Below are 24,103 nucleotides of genomic sequence, written 5' to 3' on the forward strand. Positions count from 1 at the left end.
CAGAGGCCTTTATATAACTCCCATTAGGGTCTTTTTACATTTGCATTTCCTTAAATCTACCCACAAAGGTTCTATATCTTCCTTTTTCTACATCTACATCTATGTCACCTCTTTTTAAGGATTTGTTTTTCATTTGTTACCAACAACCAACAGTGTCACCCTGTTGCCTCTGTCTACCTGCCTGAACTCCAGATAAAAGGTGTATCCATGGATGTTAAGCTCCCAACTATGATCTTTCCGCCACGAAGCAGTGATGCCCACAAGACCTGGTAAGTTGATTGGTGAAAGAGATACAGGGCTGGAGAAGGGGGAATCTAATAGGAGAGGACAGAAGGCCATGGAAGAAAGAAAAGGGGGAAGCACCAGAGGGAGTGGGTATAGTATTTTGTTATTTCAATGCTAATTACTTTTACTCTTTCATTTAATTTGTTCATAAGGACTAGGTCACCATCCATTGGGTTCACCAGCTCCTCTGACATGTGCTAAAACTGAAATTGCCAGTCCTGGCTTGATTGCCAGACCTTCGCCATCACAGATTATAAGAGATTCTGTAAGTATATAAAATGGAAACGGCTAGAGAGGACAAATGTAGTCCGGATGCTAGAACACAACACTCTGGGAATATACTTCAAGAAGGCAGTTCACCACCATCCTTCAAAGAGGGATGGACAGTAAGTGCTGGTCTGCCAGGCAACATCTAGAAAATAAACAGATAATAAAAAAGTAGAAGATAATCTTAGCAAGTGTGTGTGATATTGCGGTGCTCCTGGGGAGCCGTGATCGACAACTCGCCCCAGCATTCCTGGCAGCCGGCACTGTTGTTCTTTTTTAAAAATGCTTTTGTGGGATTATGGTGGGATGTTCAAGTTTATTTGTTGTTACATTTAGCTTGGGTTATACAGTTATTGGCTTGAGTGTTTGAGGGTCAGCCTGACTGTAACCAGGGTGTGTCGTAATCAACTCCTCTGTCTGTATGAAACTGAGCAGTTCTCTCCCCGGGTCATCGCGCCCGGATTGGTTTTGTTGCTCTTCACAACAAAACCGGCACTTGAGTTAAACGAGCTTTTCTCGTCTGTCATCATGGACCAAATGCTTGCCACAATATTTTAGGTGCAATAGATGTACGACTTTAATTGTCAAGGCATGGAAAGCCAATCCCGATGAAAGGTGCTGACCAAAGTATCAACCATCCGTTTCTTTCCTCGGATGCTGCCTGATCCCCAGTTTCTCCAGCATGTTTGGTTCTTGCTGCAGACCTGCCGTTTTATGTATCTCCAGCGAAGGTCATGTTGGTAAATGGCAGCAACAGACACAAAAATCTGAAGGAGCTCAGCAGCTCAGGCAGTATCTATGGAGGGAAATGTACAGTCAACATTTTGAGTTAGTACCTTCAGCTGGTCTCTTATATGGGATTATTAGTATAGAGGGTACTTCATGGTCAGATGGACACGGTGGGTTGAAGGACCTGTTTCTCTGCTGTGAACTCCATAACTTTTTTTGTATTATCCATTTGCACCTATATCTGTATGCAATATTTGTGTATAATTATATAAAATAACTTTGCATGATATTTTTCATTACACATACAGGATTTGCATCATAATAAACGTGAGTGCCTACTCATCTATTATAATACGCATATCTGCCACTTTTCTGTGATCCATTTGCAGGAGTCCATACCAGGTATGACCACCGTTCAGCCCCTCTGCAGAGACCTGCCTCTACTCACAATGAAGCCACTCCCCTCCCCTCCCCCAAGCCACGCCGATCCACGATGACGTAAACGCGCTCTATGTGAGGAAAGGGGCCGACGTCACTTCCGCAGCCTGTCTCCTTGCGACCGGTGCTCGAGCTCCTTCCTCTCTGTCACGATGGCGTCGGTAGCTGACACAAAGCTCTATGATATTCTCGGGGTTCAGCCTGGCGCCACGGAGAACGAGCTCAAGAAGGTCGGTAACCATCAGGGTGGAGGGGAAGTCAGAGAAAGCGGAGAGGATGCAGCGCTCTGGGCGGCCGACTGAGCCGGCGCCGGTCAGTTAGTGGGGGTGGGGAGGGGGAGGCGATGACTGGCCGGGAGGGGGGGGGGTTGGGCGACGGGAGGGAGGGAACAAGTTGAAGCCTCGCCGGCTAGGCCGCGTTAGAGGCCCCGGCGTCAGGTAGACGGGCTGCCCGCTCTGGAGAGACTTTCCTCTGGGTGTGATAAATCCGTCGCTGTCGGCGGGAGGAGCGAGGTGCTCCCGCCGACAGTCGCGGCCATCATGGGGGTTTGACGGAGTAGTGAGGGGTAGAAGTGGCAGCTCTCTGCCTGGCCTCGCAGTGGGGCGCTTGGTGCGGATTTGGAAGGCCGCCGGGCTCGCTGGTGAACCCGACACCACGACACCATTTTGTTCATGTCGTTGTCGCCGCAGAGGTTGAATCCTGTTGGCTCCCCCTCTGAAATACCGGTGACTGCGGAGGCCATTTGCAGAGGTGCCGTGATCACCAGACCTGACACAATTGGTCGCTGGAGCTAAGTTACGCCTGTTCTGGAAGGACACAAGGAAACTGGAATTACATTCTACTGGCGTTATGTTTTAAGTCTGATGCGATGACAAACAGTATGAACATTACGTCTGGCATTGTATTTTCAATTTCATGTTTGCTGAAAAGCAACCTACAGCTGAATGACACGCAAGGCAACTATGTAGCGTAATTTCTGCTTATAAAATGTATGCTATTTAGTAAACGTAGTTGGAGCTACAATCCATTGAAATCTAAACACTGGTGTTTGCCCACCACTGCGCCTTACCCTGAAGTTTTTAGTCCAATCATTGAATGTTCTCTACAGAACTGATCTATTGCTAGATAACTGAAAGAAAGTGTAATAAGGGTTCCCTTGTTACCCCTCCTGATTGTGAGGACATAATTTACTGCTTCAGTCACTATCCTTTGCTGAGTTAGCTGATCTTCAACATCTCTTTTGAACCTGAAATTTGTGGCGTGAAATTATTTTTTGATGATCCTGGATATCCATGCGTGGAAACGTTTGTTGAAGCTTCCATTCTGTTGGCATTTGTTGGTGCAGTTCTTATTTATCAACTGCAGTCTTGTCAATAATGAATTAGCAATTTTGGTAAGGCAGACAATTGGGAGAAGCACCATGTAGTTTATTTTTTTAATTGGTGTTTTAACATACTTTTGCACTAAATATGAACGAAGTGTACTTTCTGATAGAAGAGTGGGAAAGAAATATATATTTTTTTTCTGAGAAGGAGATCTGAGACCACTAAAATGTCTGGTTTGGTTTGAAGGTTCACTGTGTGTGAGCTGAAATTAATGAGAAATAAACTTATCTGTTGGAAATACAAGTCCTAACACATTCAACTTGCTTAATTTATTGATGGAATGTAGGTGCTACTGTCAAGCCTAGTATTCATTGCCCTGACTTGGTGAGCTAATATTTTCAGCTGATATAGTCCTTCAGGTGAAGAGATTTTTGCTGTTTTGTAGTGATTCAGGGGTTTGACATTCCTTCCCACACTATCCCTCTGGTATTCAGTGTCCTTTCTCCATCAGATAGAACATTTTTTTCTACCAAAACATTGTTTCTCTCCTTGTCACCTGTAATTCTCCTGTTTGTTGCTGATTATTGCAGTAGAATTGGGCAACCTCCATCTTCAATGTACTCTGAACTTTGGTTAATTAATCCAAAATTGCACATATCCTACCCCGCTCCAAGTGTTTCTCCCTCATAACCATTGACCTCATAGATCCAGGTGTCTTATCACTTGGGTTCTTTACCTACTTTATTGCCCAAGGTATTCTTTACTGTTAATTTACTGGTCTGTAATCTTTGTCTTGGTGATTCAAAAGCTCATCTGAGATATCTTTAATGTTTTTTTAATATATATTTATATATTTGTAGTAAGAGTCCCAGCACCAATATCTGTGATATATCACTAGTCAAAACCTTCCAATTACAAAAAAAAAGAAATCTGCTTCCTGTTCCCAAGTCATTTTTGGAATTTTGGATCCAATCTGTCATCTTCCTTTGGATCCCATTCTTGGGTTCTTTACCTACTTTATTACCCAAGGTATTCTTTAGGTATTTCCCGTGTGACATCTTGTCATATCCCTTTCTGGAGTTCAGGAATTACCTCAGAGAAAATTCCATCCTCTGACAAAATCTACCATGCATTTCCAGTTTTTTTTAGTTTGCCTGCTGCTATTTAGTCTGAATGACTGCTGCTGTCAGTCAGTCATCTGTTAACTTATCCTGTAGTTAACAAATGAGAAGGTACAAATATGATCCAATGATATCTTCATTTGACCACAAAATATATGAGCAGGATTAGGCCATTTCTCTCATTGAGTCTGATCTGCCATTTAGTTGTTGCTGATTTTCTTCTACCTGTAACCACTAATCCTTTACCAATCAAGGACCCATCAGTCTCTGATTTGTATACACTCAATAGCTTAGCCTTCACAATACTTCGTAGAAATTAATTCTGCGGGTGTACCACCCTCTGGCCAAACAACTTCCTCCTCCTCTGAGTTTTAAAGGGGCATCCTTTTATTCCAAGCTGTGCATCTAGGCATCTGGTAGGGTATTTTCTGATTATTTGTATTAATTCACTTGCATTGAATTGACAGTCAAGCTACTTGATCACTTTGAAGGGGACATTGTACTTTTTATCATGGTGCAGTAGATAAGTTATAATAGGAAATATTTTCCACTGTTATTGTTGCATCCCAGAACAATTAAAACTTAGTTCTACATGTCCTATTAAAGCTTTAGGCTTTACTTCCCCTTAGACAAATTGTGCTTCAGTATCTTCAATTTAATGACATCAGCCCACCCCACCACTACCAATAGCTTTTCGAAGGGGCCATTCGCTCTTCCTTCTCCATCACTCTCTTCACACACAGGACATCTGCTATCTCTTCCTTTCCAGCCAAGGTCCAAACTTTCAGTTGTCGTTTTGTGGTGTATGTTGTATGAAGTGGAGTTGGAAGCATTGAGTTTGCATTGGAAGCAAAAAAAAAAGTGTTTAGCAGGCTGAGATGGCAGAATCATTTAAGCAGAATCTGTGGCAGAAGGACCTGAGTGGATAACTTGGAGTGTCTGTCCTTTGGCTTGAAAGTTTACTGCAGCAACCAGGCCTGATTCAATGTTCCTTGCCTTGTAGATGTTCTTTCAAGGTTGAATTTGGTCTTGACTCTATCTCAACAAGATGTGATTATCCATCATACAGTATCCTAATGTGACCTGTATACCTTTGGGAGTAGTATGCAGAAGGGAAAGAGATGCTCATTGATGTATAATTTTAATTTTTAGAGAACACCATTTTGTTGCTTTAGTATATGATTGCACTGATATGTATGTATTGTTGCGGTATGGTCTTAAATCGTAATTCCTTTTAATACTCTATTTGACACATACTTTGGGATTTTTTTGTGAGTTGGATTTTTCCAATATTGCAGTATTTGTCAATATTATTAATATACAATGAACATTAAGAGCACAATTTCTTATGCAAGTTTTTAAACAAGCAAGTTAATGTGCAAGGTACTGGCCAAATTGAATATTTTTGTACCAATTCATTTGTTCTGTACTTTATTTTTAAGGCATACCGCAAGTTGGCTAAGGAATACCATCCAGATAAAAACCCAAATGCTGGTGATAAGGTAAAGATGAGCATTATTTATTTTTTAACTGAAGATAAGGTAAGATGAGAAATATTAGCCATTTGGCCCATGGAGTCTTCTACCATTTCATCATAACTGATCCATTTCCCTATCAACCCCAATTTCCCACCTTTTTCCTGTACCCCTCCATGCCCTGACTAATCAAGAATCTGTCAACCTCTGCCTTAAATATACCCAATAACTTGGCCTTGACAGCCACCTGTGGCACAGATTCACCCCTCTGGCTAAAGAAACTCACATCTATCCTAAAGGTTAGCCCCTCTATTTAGAGGCTATGCCTTCTGGTAATGGACTCTCTCACCATAGGAAATATCCTCTCCACCCTCCCCCTTCTGAATTCCAGTGAGTACAGGTCCAGAGCCACAAATGCTTGTCATATGATAAGGCTTTCGATCTCAGAATCATTTTTGTGAATCTCCTTTGAACTCTTCCTTAGATAAGAGGCCCAAAACTGTTCGCAATACTCCAAGTAAGGTCCTTGTTTTCATATTCTAGTCCTCTTGAAGTGAATGCTAATATTGCACTTGCCTTTATCACCACCAACTCAACCTGCACATCAATCTTCAGGGAATCCTGCACGAGGACTCCCAAGTCCCTTCACACTTAAAATTTTTGAATAGTCCCTCTTTAGAAAATAGTCACCCCTTTCATTTCTTTTACCAAAGTGCATGCCCATACACTACTTGATACTAATCCATATGCCACTTCTTTGACCATTCTCCTAATCTGTCCCAAGTCCTTCTGTAACCTCACTTTTTCCTTAAAACTACCTGCCCTTCCACCTACCTTTGTATATTCCGCAAATCCATCAATTTCATCATCCAAACCATTGATGTAATTAATATAAAGCAAAGTGGTTCCAGCGCAGACCCCTGTGGAACACCAGTCACTGGCAGCCAACTAGAAAAGGTTCCCTGTCTTTCTACTCTTTGCCTCCTGCCAATCAGTCACTGCTTTATCCATGCTACTGTCTTTCTTGTAATGTAACTTGTTAAGCAGCCTCGTGTGTGGCACCTTTTCAAAGGTCTTCTGAAAATCCAAGTACCCAGTATCTACCGATGCCTGTGTCTATCCTGCTTGTTATTTCTTCAGAGTTCCAACAGATCTGTCAGGCGAGATCTTCCCTCAAGAAAACCGTACTGATGTCGGCTTGCTTTGTCATGTGCCTCCGAATACCCCAATACTACATCCTTAACAATTAAATCCAACGTCTGCCCAGCTCCTGAGGGTGCATTAGGTGTCTGCGCTGATTTTTAGAGTCAGTTAAAAGAACGTGAGCGAAGGCTGGATGTCTATAACTATTAAGGAACTAGTACAGTTTTATATTACTGTTGTAATTTTGATAGTGTTCTGATTTTTTTCTACGTTTCATTTAACTACATAATTTGTTACTCAGTTAAACAGTAGCTTTTTATACCTTTTTTGTTTATTTTCATTAAACTTTGGCTAATTGGGACAGGTTTAATTTGGCCAAGATTTACTGGTCCTGATGTGTCCCAATTAACCAAAATCTACTGTACCTTCCTGTGTATTCACTTTGAAGTTAATTTTTACTGTAGCTCTTCAGTGCCATTAGGTAAAAATGTGCTGAACAAAATGCTGTTGGTGTTAGCTTCATGGTTTATATAGAGCAGGTTTTTATATTCTGTAAAACTTAATGTTTTCATAGTGAAAGGCTTATTATGGTGTGAAATGATTTTGGTGTTCCTTGTATTTTCCTGCTACTGTTATACAGGTGTCCAATGTTTTATTTTGGGAATGGGAATTGCTTTAGCTCTAAGATTACTCAAACGTTTTTGTCATCTACAGTTTAAAGAAATAAGCTTTGCTTATGAAGTTTTATCGAATCCAGAGAAACGGGAACTTTATGATCGCTATGGTGAACAAGGTCTACGTGAGAGTGGTGGCGGCGGAGGTGGAATGGATGATATTTTCTCACATATCTTTGGTGGAGGTCTCTTCGGGTTCATGGGCGGTCAAGGTAGAAACCGCAACAGCAGACGAAGGGGAGAGGATATGGTGCATCCCCTCAAGTGAGTGGATTTTTAATTTATTTCTAAAGCTCTCTTAGTGTCTCTATTACTATGCTAATTTTTTTCCAATTCAACAGGGTTTCTTTAGAAGACTTGTATAATGCAAAGACAACAAAACTACAGCTGAGCAAAAATGTCCTATGCAGTTCATGTAGTGGGTAAGTTGTACATTATTTAAGAATATGCAAGTTTAAACTAGAACTGTTTTAAATCTTTGATTTTTAAAGTCTGTTTTTGATTAGAATAAGACAGAAAATCTACTTCATTTATGCAGAGCCTTACCACAAACTGCAATTGGCCAGTTTTAGGGCTGGGGTACAGTATTGTCAAGGTGTCAGAGCTTGGTGCTCTTTATTTAATATGCTGGGAACGAGAAGGTAAATACCTTGACAATTTTGAATTTGAATGAAGTCTATATTGCATGTCTTTACTATGTAAACACCAGAACATGAGGCAGTGTGATGAAGTTTGTAAGGAGATTTTTAATTGCTGCTCTGAATTTCAGCAATAAACTTCCCATTTATACTTTTCAAAAAAAATTTAATATGTTTTAAGATGAAGTATTCCCATTAAAATGTACTGGTGATGAGGTGTATTTCTAAGGTTGTAGTTTTCAACTAATTAGTAAAAGTGGCCATGTGTTGATTACATACAAGCACAAATGTTGATGTGGTGTTTATTTTTCAGCAAGGTTTCTGTTGTGGTTCAACAAAATGTTATGAAAAGGGTAATCTTTTATGCCCAAGTATTCTTCGTATCCTTTTTTAGATCTTAATTGCCGTGGGTTATTTCTTCATGATTGAGCTGGAATACATTTGCCTACATTTTTGTGAATTTCTTTGTCAATAAGTGCATTATCTAAATCAGACACAGAACATTTATTTGCTGATGTATTTTGTTTTAAACAGTCAAGGAGGCAAGGCAGGAGCTGTTCAGAAGTGTAATGTTTGCAGGGGTCGAGGTATACGGATCATGATCAGACAGTTAGCACCAGGAATGGTTCAGCAGATGCAGTCTGTGTGTACCGATTGTAATGGAGAAGGTAAGTCCATTTTTAGTGTTTACAGATACCACATAGAGATTATGCTTTCACTTTTTCTTAATGTGATATATTTGCCAGACTGAAAACATCTGAATTTGATATTTGAGGAGACAACAATTTTAATTAATTTATTACATATATGTTGGGTCATGAGAATTTGGTCTTGGCTGTACTTCCGTGAATGTGAAGGTAATTTGTTGTGCTGGATTGTCTCGTCCATAATGACTAACAGGAAAAACACTAGGCTGATGGAGAGACTCTTTGCTAATGTAGTTAAATGGTCAAACAATCAAAGTGCAGGTCACAGGAGGATACTGTTAGAGTTACTTATCTGAATTATTTTGTTTTTACTATCTTGTGTCCAGTGCTTATAAATTCAACAACAACTAAAGTTTTCAGATAAGAATGCATAATAATGAAGCTTACTCTAGTATTTGTGACTGAGGAGCCTAATAACCATAAGTTGGAGCAGATCATAAGACATCTGAGCCTCAGTGATGGGTTCTGTGGATCTGTCTCCCAATCACTAGCTTTACAGCATACTTAATGCTGTTAAAGATCTTTGACGTTTTCTTGATGACTGATCAATGTCATTTAGCAGCAATTGGAATTAGCTTTATTACTTTTAAATTGATCTCCTTTGACTTGCGACAAGATATTACTTATAACCATGAAGATAAAGGAAACAGTCTACATTTCCATTTTTTTTTTAGTCAAGTTGAGTGATTTTCAAGTGAATAGGCTTGAGCTCATGGCTGCAGAGTTCTGTCTGGCCCTCCACACAGTATGGGTACTCTGTTGAACCAGTAGCCAGAGGCTGGCGTATTTGGCCTTGTGAATGCATCTAGATTTGGAATTATTTTAAAGTTACTTCATTTCTAATAGTTTGTAAACGTGTGTGGAAGCACTTGAGAATTGTTGGTTAATCCTCGTAGTTTCATAACTATCAAAGTTAATGCTGGCTTTCAGAGATCTTCTGAGGACAGCTTCAGTGTGCCATTGGAACCATGCCACCACTCAAGGTGCTTTGAACTGTCCGCACACAGCAAGCTTAGTTTGTTAGAGTTCTTTGAAATAGTTTATATGCATGTATATGTGGCTTATCCTTTATATTGCAAAGTCTAATTTTCAATATTTTCTTAATGTAAACAGAGTTAACTGATGACATGATTTGAATCCTTTGAAAGTTTGCTTTGTGAGACTGTTTCCTAACTTGTGCTATATTTTGGGAATATTACAGGTGAAGTTATCAATGAAAAGGATCGATGCAAAAAATGTGAGGGGAAGAAGGTGGTGAAGGAAGTGAAGATTCTAGAAGTTCATATAGACAAAGGCATGAAGCATGGACAACGTATTACATTTAGTGGAGAAGCAGACCAATCTCCTGGTGTAGAACCTGGTGACATTATCCTTATACTGCAAGAGAAAGAACATGAGGTGTGTGACTGCAAGTTGAAAGATTTGATGCTACTTTTTATTTGTGTCAAAACTTAAAGTTATGTTGTGGTCAGATGATTTTGAAAGAGTTGACCTAATGTCTCAAGAAATCCTGATGCTATTTACAGCTGATTCATTATTGGGATCAGGGAGAAATCAGTTGATTCCATATTCTATAGTATATTGGAGAGTGTAATAGAGGTTCTCTTGAATTTTGCATGGATTGGGGTGTTGGTCCATGATGGGTGTTAGTCAAAATTGGATTGCTTTGAGGCGGAGGAGTGACCTAATGAAAGTTTATAAAATTATGAGAGGTATAGATAGGAAAAAATTATGTGGAAGTGTCATTATTATTCAAACTGTTTCAATACTTGGCTGGCCTAAGACCAAATTGAGAACTAAATTCTTTTTTCTACCTGTATCAAGTGATCAAATAAGAATTTTCTTCCCTCTGCAAAGTACCACAACCTGAAGATACAAGGCAAAAGAACACATTTGTGTGCTTTGAATAACTAATTCACCCTTGATAGTTTTTCGAAAACTTTTAAATGATTTGTGCTTCAAACTCACAAAGTTGTAATTTCTGAAAGAAATCCACAGTGCAGGAATTAAAGGACTAGTTACACAAAAAAAAAATCGAATTCATAAACTACTGGAAGAGAAATGTGCCCATTTGCATGGCATACTTTCTAAATCAGTTTGCAGTCCAAAATTTGAACATGCTTTTTTTTCCAAATTCTTATGCGGAGTTAAAAGTCTAATGTAGACAAAGCCCTCAAATCATTGAGGTACTTTGTCTCATGAGTTCCAAGCAGTTAACATCTGTCAGCCACGTTTATTATCTCACTCTTCTCCAGCTTTAGGTTATTTAGGAAATGGAAAGCAGCATTTTCAGAGTTTACTTATAATATTTTTACATCCTTTGTAACAAATTCCAAATTCCTGTCCCTAATATGACATCATGGAGTGGAGCATATTTTGGTTGGATGGAATCTGGTACACAGATCAGCTATTCCGTTGGAAATTTCAGCAACATTACCAATATTTTATCTCCAACTCCAACTGAATGGCTACATTTAAATCCTGGTGTATTTTGAAGAATTTAGCATGAAGCAATTTGTGAATATATGACCCTTCTTTCATGGGTCTGGCTTCCATGAAACATAGAACAGTACAGGCACTTCAGTTGACGATGTTGTGCCAATATTTAAACTATTCCAAGATCAATCTAACACTTTTCCTCCCACGTAGTTCTCCATTTTTCTTTCATCACCTATTTCTGACCATTTCCCAATACTTTCCCCTGATCACCTTAAAATTATACCCTCTTTTATTAGCCATTTCTGTTTTGGGAAAAGGCGTGGACTATCAATGTCTCTTGTATACCTCAATCAAGTCACCTCTCATTGTTTAAAAGAGAAGCCCAAACTTTCTGAGCCCTTCCTCGTAAGTCATCAGTCTAATCCAAGCAGCATCCTGGTAAATCTCCTCTGGACCCCCTTGAAGGCTTCCGCATCCTTCCTACGAGATAACCAGAAATAAAATACTCCAAGTGTAGTCTAACCAGAGTTTTGTCAAGCTGCAGCATTGCCTTGCAGCTCTTGAACTCAATCTCCTGACCAATGAAGGCGAACACTCCATATGCCTTCTTTCAAACCTATCAATTTGTTTAACAACTTTGAGGGATCTATGGAAGTGGATGCCGTGATCTCTGTTCATCCACACTGCTAAGAATCCTACCATTAACCTGTATTAGAAACATAGAAACATAGAAAATAGGTGCAGGAGTAGGCCATTCGGCCCCTCGAGCCTGCACCGCCATTTATTATGATCATGGCTGATCATCCAACTCAGAACCCAGCCGTCCCTCCATACCCCCTGACCCCTGTAGCCACAAGGGCCATATCTAACTCCCTCTTAAACATAGCCAATGAACTGGCCTCAACAGTTTGCTGTGGCAGAGAATTCCACAGATTCACCACTCTCTGTGTGAAGAAGTTTTTCCTAATCTCGGTCCTAAAAGGCTTCCCCTCTATCCTCAAACTGTGACCCCTCGTTCTGGACCTCCCCAACATCGGGAACAATCTTCCCGCATCTAGCCTGTCCAATCCCTTTAGAATCTTATACGTTTCAATCAGATCCCCCCTCAATCTTCTAAATTCCAACGAGTACAAGCCCAGTTCATCCAGTCTTTCTTCATATGAAAGACCTGCCATCCCAGGAATCAATCTGGTGAACCTTCTTTGTACTCCCTCTATGGCAAAGATGTCTTTCCTCAGATTAGGAGACCAAAACTGCACACAATACTCCAGGTGTGGTCTCACCAAGGCCTTGTACAACTGCAGTAGTACCTCCCTGCTCCTGTACTCGAATCCTCTCGCTATAAATGCCAGCATACCGTTCGCCTTTTTCACCGCCTGCTGTACCTGCATGCCCACTTTCAATGACTGGTGTATAATGACACCCAGGTCTCGTTGCACCTCCCCTTTTCCTAATCGGCCACCATTCAGATAATAATCTGTTTTCCTATTTTTGCCACCAAAGTGGATAACTTCACATTTATCCACATTAAATTGCATCTGCCATGAGTTTGCCCACTCACCCAACCTATCCAAGTCACCCTGCATCCTCTTAGCATCCTCCTCACTGCTAACACTGCCACCCAGCTTCGTGTCATCCGCAAACTTGGAGATGCTGCATTTAATTCCCTCATCCAAGTCATTAATATATATTGTAAACAACTGGGGTCCCAGCACTGAGCCTTGCGGTACCCCACTAGTCACCGCCTGCCATTCTGAAAAGGTCCCGTTTATTCCCACTCTTTGCTTCCTGTCTGCTAACCAATTCTCCACCCACACCAATACCTTACCCCCAATACCGTGTGCTTTAAGTTTGCACACTAATCTCCTGTGTGGTACCTTGTCAAAAGCCTTTTGAAAATCCAAATATACCACATCCACTGGTTCTCCCCTATCCACTCTACTAGTTACATCCTCAAAAAATTCTATGAGATTCGTCAGACATGATTTTCCTTTCACAAATCCATGCTGACTTTGTCCGATCATTTCACCGCTTTCCAAATGTGCTGTTATCACATCCTTGATAACTGACTCCAGCAGTTTCCCCACCACCGACGTTAGGCTAACCGGCCTATAATTCCCCGGTTTCTCTCTCCCTCCTTTTTTAAAAAGTGGGGTTACATTAGCCACCCTCCAAGCCTCAGGAACTAGTCCAGAATCTAACGAGTTTTGAAAAATTATCACTAATGCATCCACTATTTCTTGGGCTACTTCCTTAAGCACTCTGGGATGCAGACCATCTGGCCCTGGGGATTTATCTGCCTTCAATTCCTTCAATTTACCTAACACCACTTCCCTACTAACATGTATTTCACTCAGTTCCTCCATCTCACTGGACCCTCTGTCCCTTACTATTTCTGGAAGATTATTTATGTCCTCCTTAGTGAAGACAGAACCAAAGTAATTATTCAATTGGTCTGCCATGTCCTTGCTCCCCATAATCAATTCACCTGTTTCTGTCTGCAGGGGACCTACATTTGTCTTTATCAGTCTTTTCCTTTTTACATATCTATAAAAGCTTTTACAGTCCGTTTTTATGTTCTCTGCCAGTTTTCTCTCATAATCTTTTTTCCCCTTCCTAATTAAGCCCTTTGTCCTCCTCTGCTGAACTCTGAATTTCTCCCAGTCCTCAGGTGAGCCACTTTCTCTGGCTAATTTGTATGCTACTTCTTTGGAATTGATACTATCCCTAATTTCTCTTGTCAGCCTTCTGCCTTTGTGTTTGACCTTCCAAAGTGTATCACTTCACATTTTTCCAGATTGAACTCCATTTGCCTCTTCTCAGCCCAGCTCTACATCCTATCAATCTCCTAATGTAACATAACCTTTACTTCCCCATTTAAGTCATTTACAGTGCCTATAAAAAGTATTTCCCCCATTCCCTGGAAGCTTTCATGTGTTACTGTTTTACAACATTGAATCACAGTAGATTTAGTTTGGCTTTTTTAAACTGATCAACAAGAAAAGACTTGTGTCAAAGTGAAAACAGATCTCTACAAAGTGATCTAAATTATTTACAAATATAAAACACAAAATGATGGCAAAAGTGTTCACCCCCCCCCCCCAACAATAATATGACACACCAAATCATCACTGGTGCCGCCACTTGGTTTCCGAATTCACACAATTAGTTAAGTGGAGATCTGTTTTTGAGACTTGGTGCAGTCAAGGTGTTTCAATTGATTGTAGTAAAAATATACCTGTATCTGGAAGGTCCAACTGCTAGTGAGTCAGTATCCTGGCAAAAACTACACCTTGAAGACAAAATAACACTCTAAGCAACTCCAAAAAAAGGTTACTGAAAAGCACAAGTCTGGAGATGGATACAAGAAAATTTCCAAGACATTGAATATCCCTTGGAGTAGAGTTATATCAATCATCAAGAAATAAAAAGAATATGGCACAGCTGTAAATCTGCATAGAGCAGGCCGTACTCAAAAACTGAGTGGCCTTGCGAGAAGGTGAGTAGTGAGGGAGGCCACCTAGAGACCTATGACAACACAGGAGGGGTTACAAGTTTTAGTGGCTGAGATGGGAGAGGCTGTGCATATAACAACTGCTGCTCAGGCGGGAGAGTGGCAAAGAGAAAGCCACTGTTGAAATAAACTATCATGAAATCTTGGCTCGAGTTTGCCAGAAGGGATACTCCAAAGTCAGTTGGAAGAAAGTGCTATGGTCTGATGAAACCAAAATTGGGTTTTTTGGCCATCAGACTAAATGCTATATTTGACATAAGCCAAACACCACACATCATCCAAAACACATCATCCCTACCGTGAAGCAGTGTGGTTGCATCATGTTGTGGGGATGCTTCACTGCAGCTGACCCTGGAAGTCTTGTGAAGGTAGAGGGTAAAATGAATGCAGCAAAATACAGGGAAATCCTGGAGGAAAACCTGGTGCAGTCTGCAAGAGAACTGCAACTTGGGAGAAGATTTGTTTTCCTGCGAGACAATAACCCCAAGCATAAAGCCAAAGCTACACAGTAATGGCTTAAAAACAAGAAAGTCGATGTCCTGGAGTGGCCAAGTCAGAGTCCAGATCTCAATCCCATTGAGGATTTGTGGCTGGACTTGAAAAGGGCTGGTCACTCACTGTCTCCCATGCAGTCGGACAGAGTTTGAGCAGTTTTGTAAAGAAGAATGGGGAAAAATTGCAGTGTCCAGATGTCCAAAGCTGAGAGAGACCTATCCACACTGACTTAAGTCTGCAATTGCTGCCAAAAATGCATCTACTAAGTACTAACTTGAAGGAGGTGAATACTTAAGCAATCAATTATTTTTTGTTATATTTGTAACTCATTTAGATCACTTTGTAGAGGTCTGCTTTCACTTTGACATGAAAGAGTCTTTTTCTGTTGATCAGTGTCAAAAAAGCCAAATTAAATCCACTGCGGTTCAATGTTGTAAAACAATAAAATATAAAAACTTCAAGAGGGATGAATACTTTTTATAGGCACTGTATGGAAAAACACAGTGGGTCCTGGAACAGATCCCTGCAGGACACCAGTAGTTGCCAATCTCCAGGCAGAATACTGTCCAACTACTACCACACTTTGCCTTCTGTGGGCAAGCTAATTCTGAATCCACAGTCAAGTTTCCTTGGATCCCTGTCTCCGACCTAATATGGAGAACCTTGTTGAATGCCCTACTAAAATAAATACTCGGTGGCCACTTTATTAGGTACACCTTATTAATGCAATATTTATTCAGCCAATCATGTGGCTGTAAGTTCAGTTGTTCAGACCAAACATCAGAGTGAAAGAGATATGTGATTCAAGATTGTCAAGAAGTCATTTTCCGTATAAAATGTAAAGGAGAATGAATTAATTTTACTCTGGATTTGATGCAGCGCGAAGAACATAATAAATCTAAATGCATGAGATAACATATGCATCGATTGTATGTCCATAAAGTGATGCTGGGTACACCAGTGTCTATACATAGGGTGACAGATTGGAAATGATAAAAGTAGTGGTGGGTGGAGGTGTTGATCACTGCTTAGGGAGATTTATTGCTTTTCATTCTTGTGGTTCCGGTGTAGCCTCATCCCTGACGGGACTCAGATAGGCAGGGCAAGTGGGATCCTTCACTTCTCTGGCATCTCTGAACGCACAACACGTCAAACAAACCTTGAAGTGGATGGGCTCAGCAGCGAAAGACCGTGGACGTACACGCAGTTGCCACTTTATTATGTACAGGAGGTACGTAATAAAGTGGCCACTCGCCCACTGCTTTACCTTCGTCAGTTTGTTTAGTCACTACCTTCGATCATGCTCATGAGGTGATCTCTCCTCTCATAAGGCCATGCTAACTATCCCTAATGAGATTATGCTTCTCCAAATTGTTCTTGTATCCTATCTCTGAGGATCCTTTCCAAAAGTTTGCCCACCACTAAAACTTGCTGGTTTATAATTCCCCGGTTTATCCTTATTATTTATTTTGAACAAAAGAATAAATTTGCCACCCTTCAGTCTTTTTGTACTACTGTGCCTAGTGAGGATACAAAGGTTATCACCAAAAGTACAGCAATCTCTTCCCTTCTATTAACAATGGTATAGCCTATTCAACCCTGGGGATTTATCTGTCCTACTGTTTTCCCAAAAGTTCCAGCCTCTTAATGTTGACATGTTCCAGCATATTAACCTCTTCTTCACTGTTCTCACATTCGTCAAGGTCCCTCTCACTAGTGAAGAATGAAGCTAAGTATTCTATAAGGACCTCTCCTATCTGCTTTGACTACAGCCAGATTTGCTCTTTTATCCCTTTGGATTGGTCCTACCCTCATCATAGTCATCCTCCTATTCTTCACATATGTGTAGAATGCCTTGGAGTTTCCCTTAATCCTACTCAACCAAGTCCTCATTTCCTCTTCTAACTCCCAAGTCCCTGGCTACCTTGTAACAAAGGAGCCCTGTCTGATCTTGCTTCCTAGATGTTAAGTGAGATTCCTTCTTCCTCTACTAAATTTTCGTCATCTCATGTCAACCATGGTTCCTTCACCATTCCATCCTTTCCTTGCATCAGTGGGGACAAACTTATCCAGAACCCCATGCAAGTGCTCCCTAAACAATATCCATGTTTCTGTAGTACATTTATGCGTACATCTGTTCCCAAGTTCCTGCATAATAGCATCATAGCTTGTTATTACTGGCTCCATAACCAGCTGATAGGCATTTGCCCCATCTAGACATTCTGCCTATTTTAATATTTTTTGATGGGTGGTGTTGGGCCTCTGGCTTGATGCAAATCTTGAAAACTAAGTCAGAACACTTTTAGAAGGGAATTTAGTCAGTTATGCTGCCTTTATGCAAGGCCCTTCTTTGCAGATTCCATGCTGGGGGAAAAAATCCAGAATCATGTTGAAATGCTTTACTCATTCTTGTCCCAGTGTTCTCATCCAGAACTTGTGTTGTGGATATGCAGTCTGCCATAACTTGCTTATTTCCCATCAATTTTGTGTTGTATTTAAAGCAAAAGTAAAAATATTGATGCAATTCACTTCCGATTACTATTGATACATGAACTCAGGTTTTACTTGAGCACAATTCAATTAGTGACCAAGTATAATTGTCATGAATAATTGCTTTATATTTTTTGTTTATGGAGGAATCAAGAAAATGCTGAAAAAACTTGGTGGTTCACGTAGCTGTTGTAACATTAGTTTTGCATGTAACGATGCATTTCCCTTAATACAATTTTCAAAGAAAAGTAAATAATCTTGCAATGTCAGTGTTGTAAACTGATTTAACTGATTTAAGCCAAGGCAATTGAATTATATCTCAAAAGTAGTGATACGTGCAGTGGTTGTTTTTCAAATGAAATTAAATCCTATATTTGTTTCTTTTATAATGAATTGAAATTTGAAATTGTCCACAAAAATACATGAAGCACAGCTGTGGTGCACTGATGAAAAGCAAACAGTTACAAATGTTGGAGATATGAAATAAAATAAGTGGGCTGGAAATATTCAGGTCGGGAGGTTTCTGTAAAGAAAGGGAGAACAGCATTAATATTCTGTCAACTTTGAATATATTGTCTGCTTCTCTGCCCATAGATGCTATCTGCCAGTTGAGTATACCCAGCATTTCACTTTTATTCTGGAGTCTGTCTATCAGACTGTATCATACCCAAGCTGTTACCATTTACTTCACTCTTAAACTGGTCATGCTTCTTTATAGGACCACTAAGGAGAGTTATTGTTTTTCTAGGTGTTTCAGAGAGAGGGAAATGACTTGCACATGACCCACAAAATTGGTCTTGTTGAAGCACTCTGTGGTTTTCAATTCACATTCCAACATTTGGATGGTCGGCATATTGTTGTGAAGTATCCTCCAGGAAAAGTTATTGAACCAGGTACCAGTGCAAAAGTTATTGATGTTTTATATTTACTGATGTTCAACTGGTATATTTTTAAGCTGGTACATGAGTTTTTATTGAATGATTTGTGAAGTGACAATTGTAAGTATTCTTGTGTTAAAGTTGCAATATAAATAGTCACTTTTACACCACCTTATCTGTGGAGATAACCACATCTAAGGAGAAATCATGCAAGTTTTCAAAGGTTCAATTTAATGTCAGAGAAATGTATACAATATACATCCTGAAATGCTTTTTTTTTGCAAATCATCCACGAAAACAGAAGTGCCCCAAAGAATGAACAACAGTTAAACGTGAGAACCCCAAAGTTCCCCCCCGCTTCCCCCTCACGCATGTAAGCGGTAGCGAGCAACAATCACCCCCCTCCCCCCACCAGCAATACAAACAGTGCACCCGCTACCAAGCACAAGCGTGAGCTAAGCCATAGCAAAGACACAGACCTTGCAGTTACCCCAAAGACTATCACAATTCATCCAGCATTTGGCAACCCACAGGTTTTCTCTCTCTCCCTAATTAGGGAGAGGGAGGTGTCCCCCATTTTCACAGCGAGCAGGAGACAGAACAACAACCCGCTGGTTTACAATGTTAAAAGTCCGTTTCATTGCTTTTTTACAAGCTCTGTGCCTAAAATATTGCAAAGATCTCAGGTTTTCAGGCCCACAGCAAAAGATTTTCTGGCCTCCCCGATGACACACAAGTCTCCTGCTGTGACACTGACCTTCGATCTGCCTGTCTCCAGAGCCCCGAGATCTTAGGCTTCCAAACACTAGGCCAACTCCTTAGCATACTGAACATTGTCCAGTCCTGAAACCCCGAGAATGGGTCCCATTCCCGCAAAGAACCAAGTCAGCGTGTAACTCCAGGTCAGGGTCTTCAAAAGAACCCTGACAGGGAAAAATAAAGATAATAAAGATGGAAATGGAGCTGTTTCCAGAGATGCAAGTAAAGGAGTCGCCGTTCAGCGCTCTCTTAACTCACTTCCGTCCTGATAGTTCCTATATTCCCATAACACTGGAGGCCACTTAGCCTCTCGGGTCTCTGTGGCACTTAGCTTGCCCGTCAGTCCAATCTTTCCCATTTTTCTGCCTGCACCTTGTTCTCTCTCAATGTGCTCATCAGCTGTCCTCAAATTATCCTATCATCCACCTACACAAGGAGCTATTTACAGTCACAATTTAACCTATCGCTATGAAGTCAAATTAAAAATGTATAACCTGCTTCACTGAGGCTCTGATGCAGTAGCAAAAATAGCTGGATCACTGGTCTACCTTGGGTTCATGGGGGTATGGTATAATGCTTTGTTTCATTAGTCATCTGGACTGTGCTGAAAGTACTAAGTATGCAGTGACATCAATGGCTCGGTTTGTGCTATGATAAAATTCAGAATAATGGTATTTGGGATTTCCTTGTTTCTTGATGCCAACATGTTTAGTTTCTCTGGGGATACTCGCTACTGGTATATTTGTCTTTCCTTAGTTTTACCATTTACTCATAACTCAATACATTTGCAGAAGAAATCATTTCATTTCATTTCTTTCAATCATATTCAGTCTTCATGTTGTGCAACATAAACATGAAGCCCTTAGTGTCCATAAAGTGTGTACTGACGATCAGGCACCTAATTACACTAATCTACTCCATCAGATAGCTGTGGATTCTAACTCTTCCACCACATTCCCCTTTGCAGATTTGAAAGCATGTAATCTCTACCAGTGGTCAGGTGTAGGTTACTGGATCTATGAAGCAACAGCTCTACCAACTGTGCCATTGTGCAGTCCTTAAAATCTTAGCATAAAATCAGAACTGTTCGTCTGAATAAGCATGAGGAATGGATACAGGGTGGTGGAATTTGAATTAGATAAAATTGAATGACCAACAGGACCACAGCTAAGAGAGTTTGCAAGGTGTCTTTAAATACCGTCAACTCCATTTTAGTGGCCAATTGTGCAAAGTGGAATATGACACAATCCTCGTCCTTGATGAGGTACCATTAAATAATTAAAACTGATCTTGAACTACGTTAATGAATCTAGATTCTGTTAAATCACCCTGTCTGAATGTTGTGTTTTTGGCTAGATTTTTTTTATGTTGGGGGTGCTGTTGCTGATGGGAGAGTGGTAATTTAAGGGCAGTTGTAAGCTTTAGAAGTATGTCTTCAGTTACTGTTTGACCAGTGGCATGTAAAGAAAAAAAAACGGTTTTGGTATTAATTGTGCTGTATAGTAGGGTTCAGCCTTAAAGATGAATTGATTCATGGTTGAGTGGGAAAACTGAACTCTTGGGGAAAAATCATAAATTGGCTCTAGTATCCAAATGGGATTGGGACCAATAGGTTTTCTTTTCTGTGTTCTTGATAATGGACACCTTGCCACCAAATTGCCTTAAATCTGTGTACAAGTGTTTGCAGGACTGAATGATTTGTTTTCACTGATCTTTCGACGTGTTTAGTTATTCATTGTAGTTTTTAACACTTAGTGGTATCCCATTCGTGATACAAATAAATTTCTTATGTCTTTTATACCATTCTGTTAAACTTGGTTGTTCTTTCGACCATAGGTTGTGTTCGTGTTGTTAAAGGGGAAGGAATGCCGCAGTATCGTAATCCGTTTGAAAAAGGAGACTTGTTTGTCAAATTTGATGTTCAGTTCCCTGAGCATAATTGGATTAACCCTGACAAGATAGCTGTAAGTAGGGAAGTTTGAAAATTAATTTGTTGGTTTCATTCCGTGATTCAGTCAGATTTTCTGCATCTAATATTGTACAACTTTGTAAGTTTTATTTTGAGAAGCTTTTTTAAACCACTTATTAGCAAAAATGAAGTGTAAAATTAATACTTTTTGTTTCCAGGAACTGGAATATCTACTCCCAGCCAGGCCGGATGTCCCTGAGATGATTGGTGACATTGAGGAGGTTGACCTGCAGGAGTTTGACAATACACGTGGCTCGGCCGGAGGGCACCGGCGGGAGGCCTACAATGATAGTTCTGATGAGGAAAGTGGCCACCACACTGGCCCTGGTGTACAGTGTGCTCACCAGTAAACTTTGATAGAACACTTGCAAAACATGTTCTGTTCAGTTTTGGATATTTTCAGGTTTCATCTGATTTTGCTAAGCCAAACTGGACTTTGTCACAACTCAATCCAGAGGAACTCTGATGGACATCTCTTCGCTGTATATGTAACTTTTAATTATATTTACTGAATGTATAATTTAAAGTCAACTAACCATGGCACAGTGTGAGGTGCTCAATTCTTTTGAGGCCCATGCAGGGGAGCAGCTGGTGAGAATTAAACGTATATCACAAATTTGTCCTTGTATCTCTGCTTTTTTTTAAAGGAACAAATTTCTGTACATTTGCTTTCTGCTGCCATTTAAAAAAAAAAAGTTTTGATGTTTTAAGGCCCTTATTTGTGTACACTTGATGTATGGGCTGTAATCACATGAGCTGCTAACATAGTAAAAGAATTTAGTGATGCACATTTCTCCAAATAGCTGCATGTCAACCCAAGTGGAACCTCATCCATAAGTTTAAGAGCTTCAAAAAAACAATGTGGTAATAAGATTCTTTTCTAGAATCTTAGTTCTGTGGTTAAGTAATAAATTTAAATGGCAACAGTGGAACATTTTTTATTCTGAATCTGTGCTTGTGAGCAAGGCCCATTCTGTTTGCTTTATAAAGCTTGGGCAGTGTTTATTTTGCTTTCTTTTTCCTTTCCCTCCCATTGCCTTAAATTCTGGCAAAGCCTTTGGACCATTCTATATTGTAACACTGACAATGTTTTATTTCCATTTTCAAGCTGTTATTTCTGAAGTCCAAGATTGAGTCATTTGTTAAACTGTTTGTTCAAATTAAAAGGTTTTGGAAAAGTTACAATCATTTGTATGCACTGTTAAATATATGGCTGGTTTAACTATTTTGAAGCAGGCATGTTAAACATGTAAACATTTACTGGAAATGCTGTGAGGTCTGATTTAAAAACGAATATATATATATAGCAAATTATAAACTTGAAACAGGGCCTGCAACAAGAGAAATAGGTGGAATTGATTAAAGATAATGATTGGGGATTTATTTTGGTATCATTGTGCACAGACTGTGAATATATCATTTGAACTCTGATGTTGCTCGGAATCTATTCTTTTTAAACTTGAATGAAACACTGCTGGGTCTCTGTAAATATTGTCTGCGTCACCTATTTCTGCTCACAAGCAAGCTGCCTGCATTGTTTTAAAATGTTTTACTGTGTTCAAGTAGCTTAAAGAAAAGCAAAATTAACACCAAGTCAAAGGAGTTGCCAAAGGATCTTGGAGACCTCGAGTGAAATTGTAGAGGAGTGGTATGACCTACCCTGGTTGAAAATTTTGAAAGCTTGCCTTATGAAAGTGTTTAAATGTGAGATTTTCAATCTCAAGTTTATTGTATATATCTGTTGCCACTAGGCTTGTACTTTTGCATACCTGTGCAGAAGGCAAAGAAAGGGAATTTGGTCCATAAGTTTCTGCTGCAGTCACCCAGTTTTCCTGTCACCAAGTATTGATTGTGTTTAGTTACTGAATGCAACCTGTTTTGGAGAGTAATCCAAAAGCAAAATACACGAGATGCTGGAAATCTGAAATAAAAACAATGTGCTGGAAATTACTTAGCTGTTTCTCTCGATAAATGATGCCCCACTAGGCTTTCAGGTTGCTAAATTGGGGAAAACTTTTTTTTTAAACAGTTTAGAAGTTGAAGTGTAAATTCAAGATTGTTTGAAAGTGTAAAGGAGAAGGAAGTAGTTGTTACTCTGGATCCAATGCAGCACAAAAAAACACTTCAGCTCAGGTAGAGAACACAATAAAAAAACACAAATATAAGTACATACACTGGCTTATATATGTAGAATGATCGAACTTAGAATGCTTGATACAGGAGTGCACATTCATTGGTGGGATGGGTTAGTAGGTGGAGGTGATTGTCAAAATTGCTGCTTGGGGAAAGGAACTAGAGTCTGGTGGTCCTGATGTTGATGCTATGTAGCCTCCTTCCTAAAGGGAGTGGGACAAACAGTCCACGAGCAGGGTGGGTGGGATCCTTAATGGTATTGCTAGCCTTTTAACAGTATTTTTATGTCCATGTCGGCAGGTAGTCTGGTGCCAGTGATGCTTTGGTCAGTTTTGACTACCCGTTGTGGTGCCTTCCTGTCTGCCACGTTAGTTTCCATGCCGTGCATTACTGTGTTTCTGTAGAAGGTCATGAGTGCTTGGTCTAGTTCTCTTCAGCCTACTCAAAGTAGCTTTTTTGATCTGTGAGATGAGATGTCCCAGAGTAAAGGGAGGATGTGCTGAGGGGACATTATTCCATCTGAAAGGCTGGCAAATTCATCAAGCAACAAAAGATGGGTTGAAGTGGTGTTATACAGAAACCAGTGAATGAAATCTGAAACTGACGGGAGAGAAAAGGGCTAGG

The 24,103-nt window shown here is 40.1% G+C and overlaps 1 protein-coding gene across 1 annotated transcript; it reads left to right on the forward strand.

Annotated features, from left to right (window-relative positions):
- The first annotated feature begins 1,817 nt into the window (after window positions 1-1,817).
- Window positions 1,818-22,531, forward strand: dnaja2a (DnaJ heat shock protein family (Hsp40) member A2a). The gene is made up of 9 exons (XM_063066933.1): window positions 1,818-1,949; window positions 5,608-5,667; window positions 7,498-7,721; window positions 7,799-7,879; window positions 8,630-8,763; window positions 10,004-10,200; window positions 18,489-18,633; window positions 21,214-21,341; window positions 21,505-22,531. The coding sequence occupies exons 1-9, from the start codon at window positions 1,872-1,874 to the stop codon at window positions 21,694-21,696; spliced, it is 1,239 nt and encodes a 412-aa protein (XP_062923003.1). The 5' UTR covers window positions 1,818-1,871; the 3' UTR covers window positions 21,697-22,531.
- Window positions 22,532-24,103: the final 1,572 nt, after the last annotated feature.

Source organism: Mobula hypostoma, chromosome 14 (genome assembly GCF_963921235.1).
Source record: "Mobula hypostoma chromosome 14, sMobHyp1.1, whole genome shotgun sequence".
In the NCBI taxonomy this organism is placed as follows: domain Eukaryota; kingdom Metazoa; phylum Chordata; class Chondrichthyes; order Myliobatiformes; family Myliobatidae; genus Mobula; species Mobula hypostoma.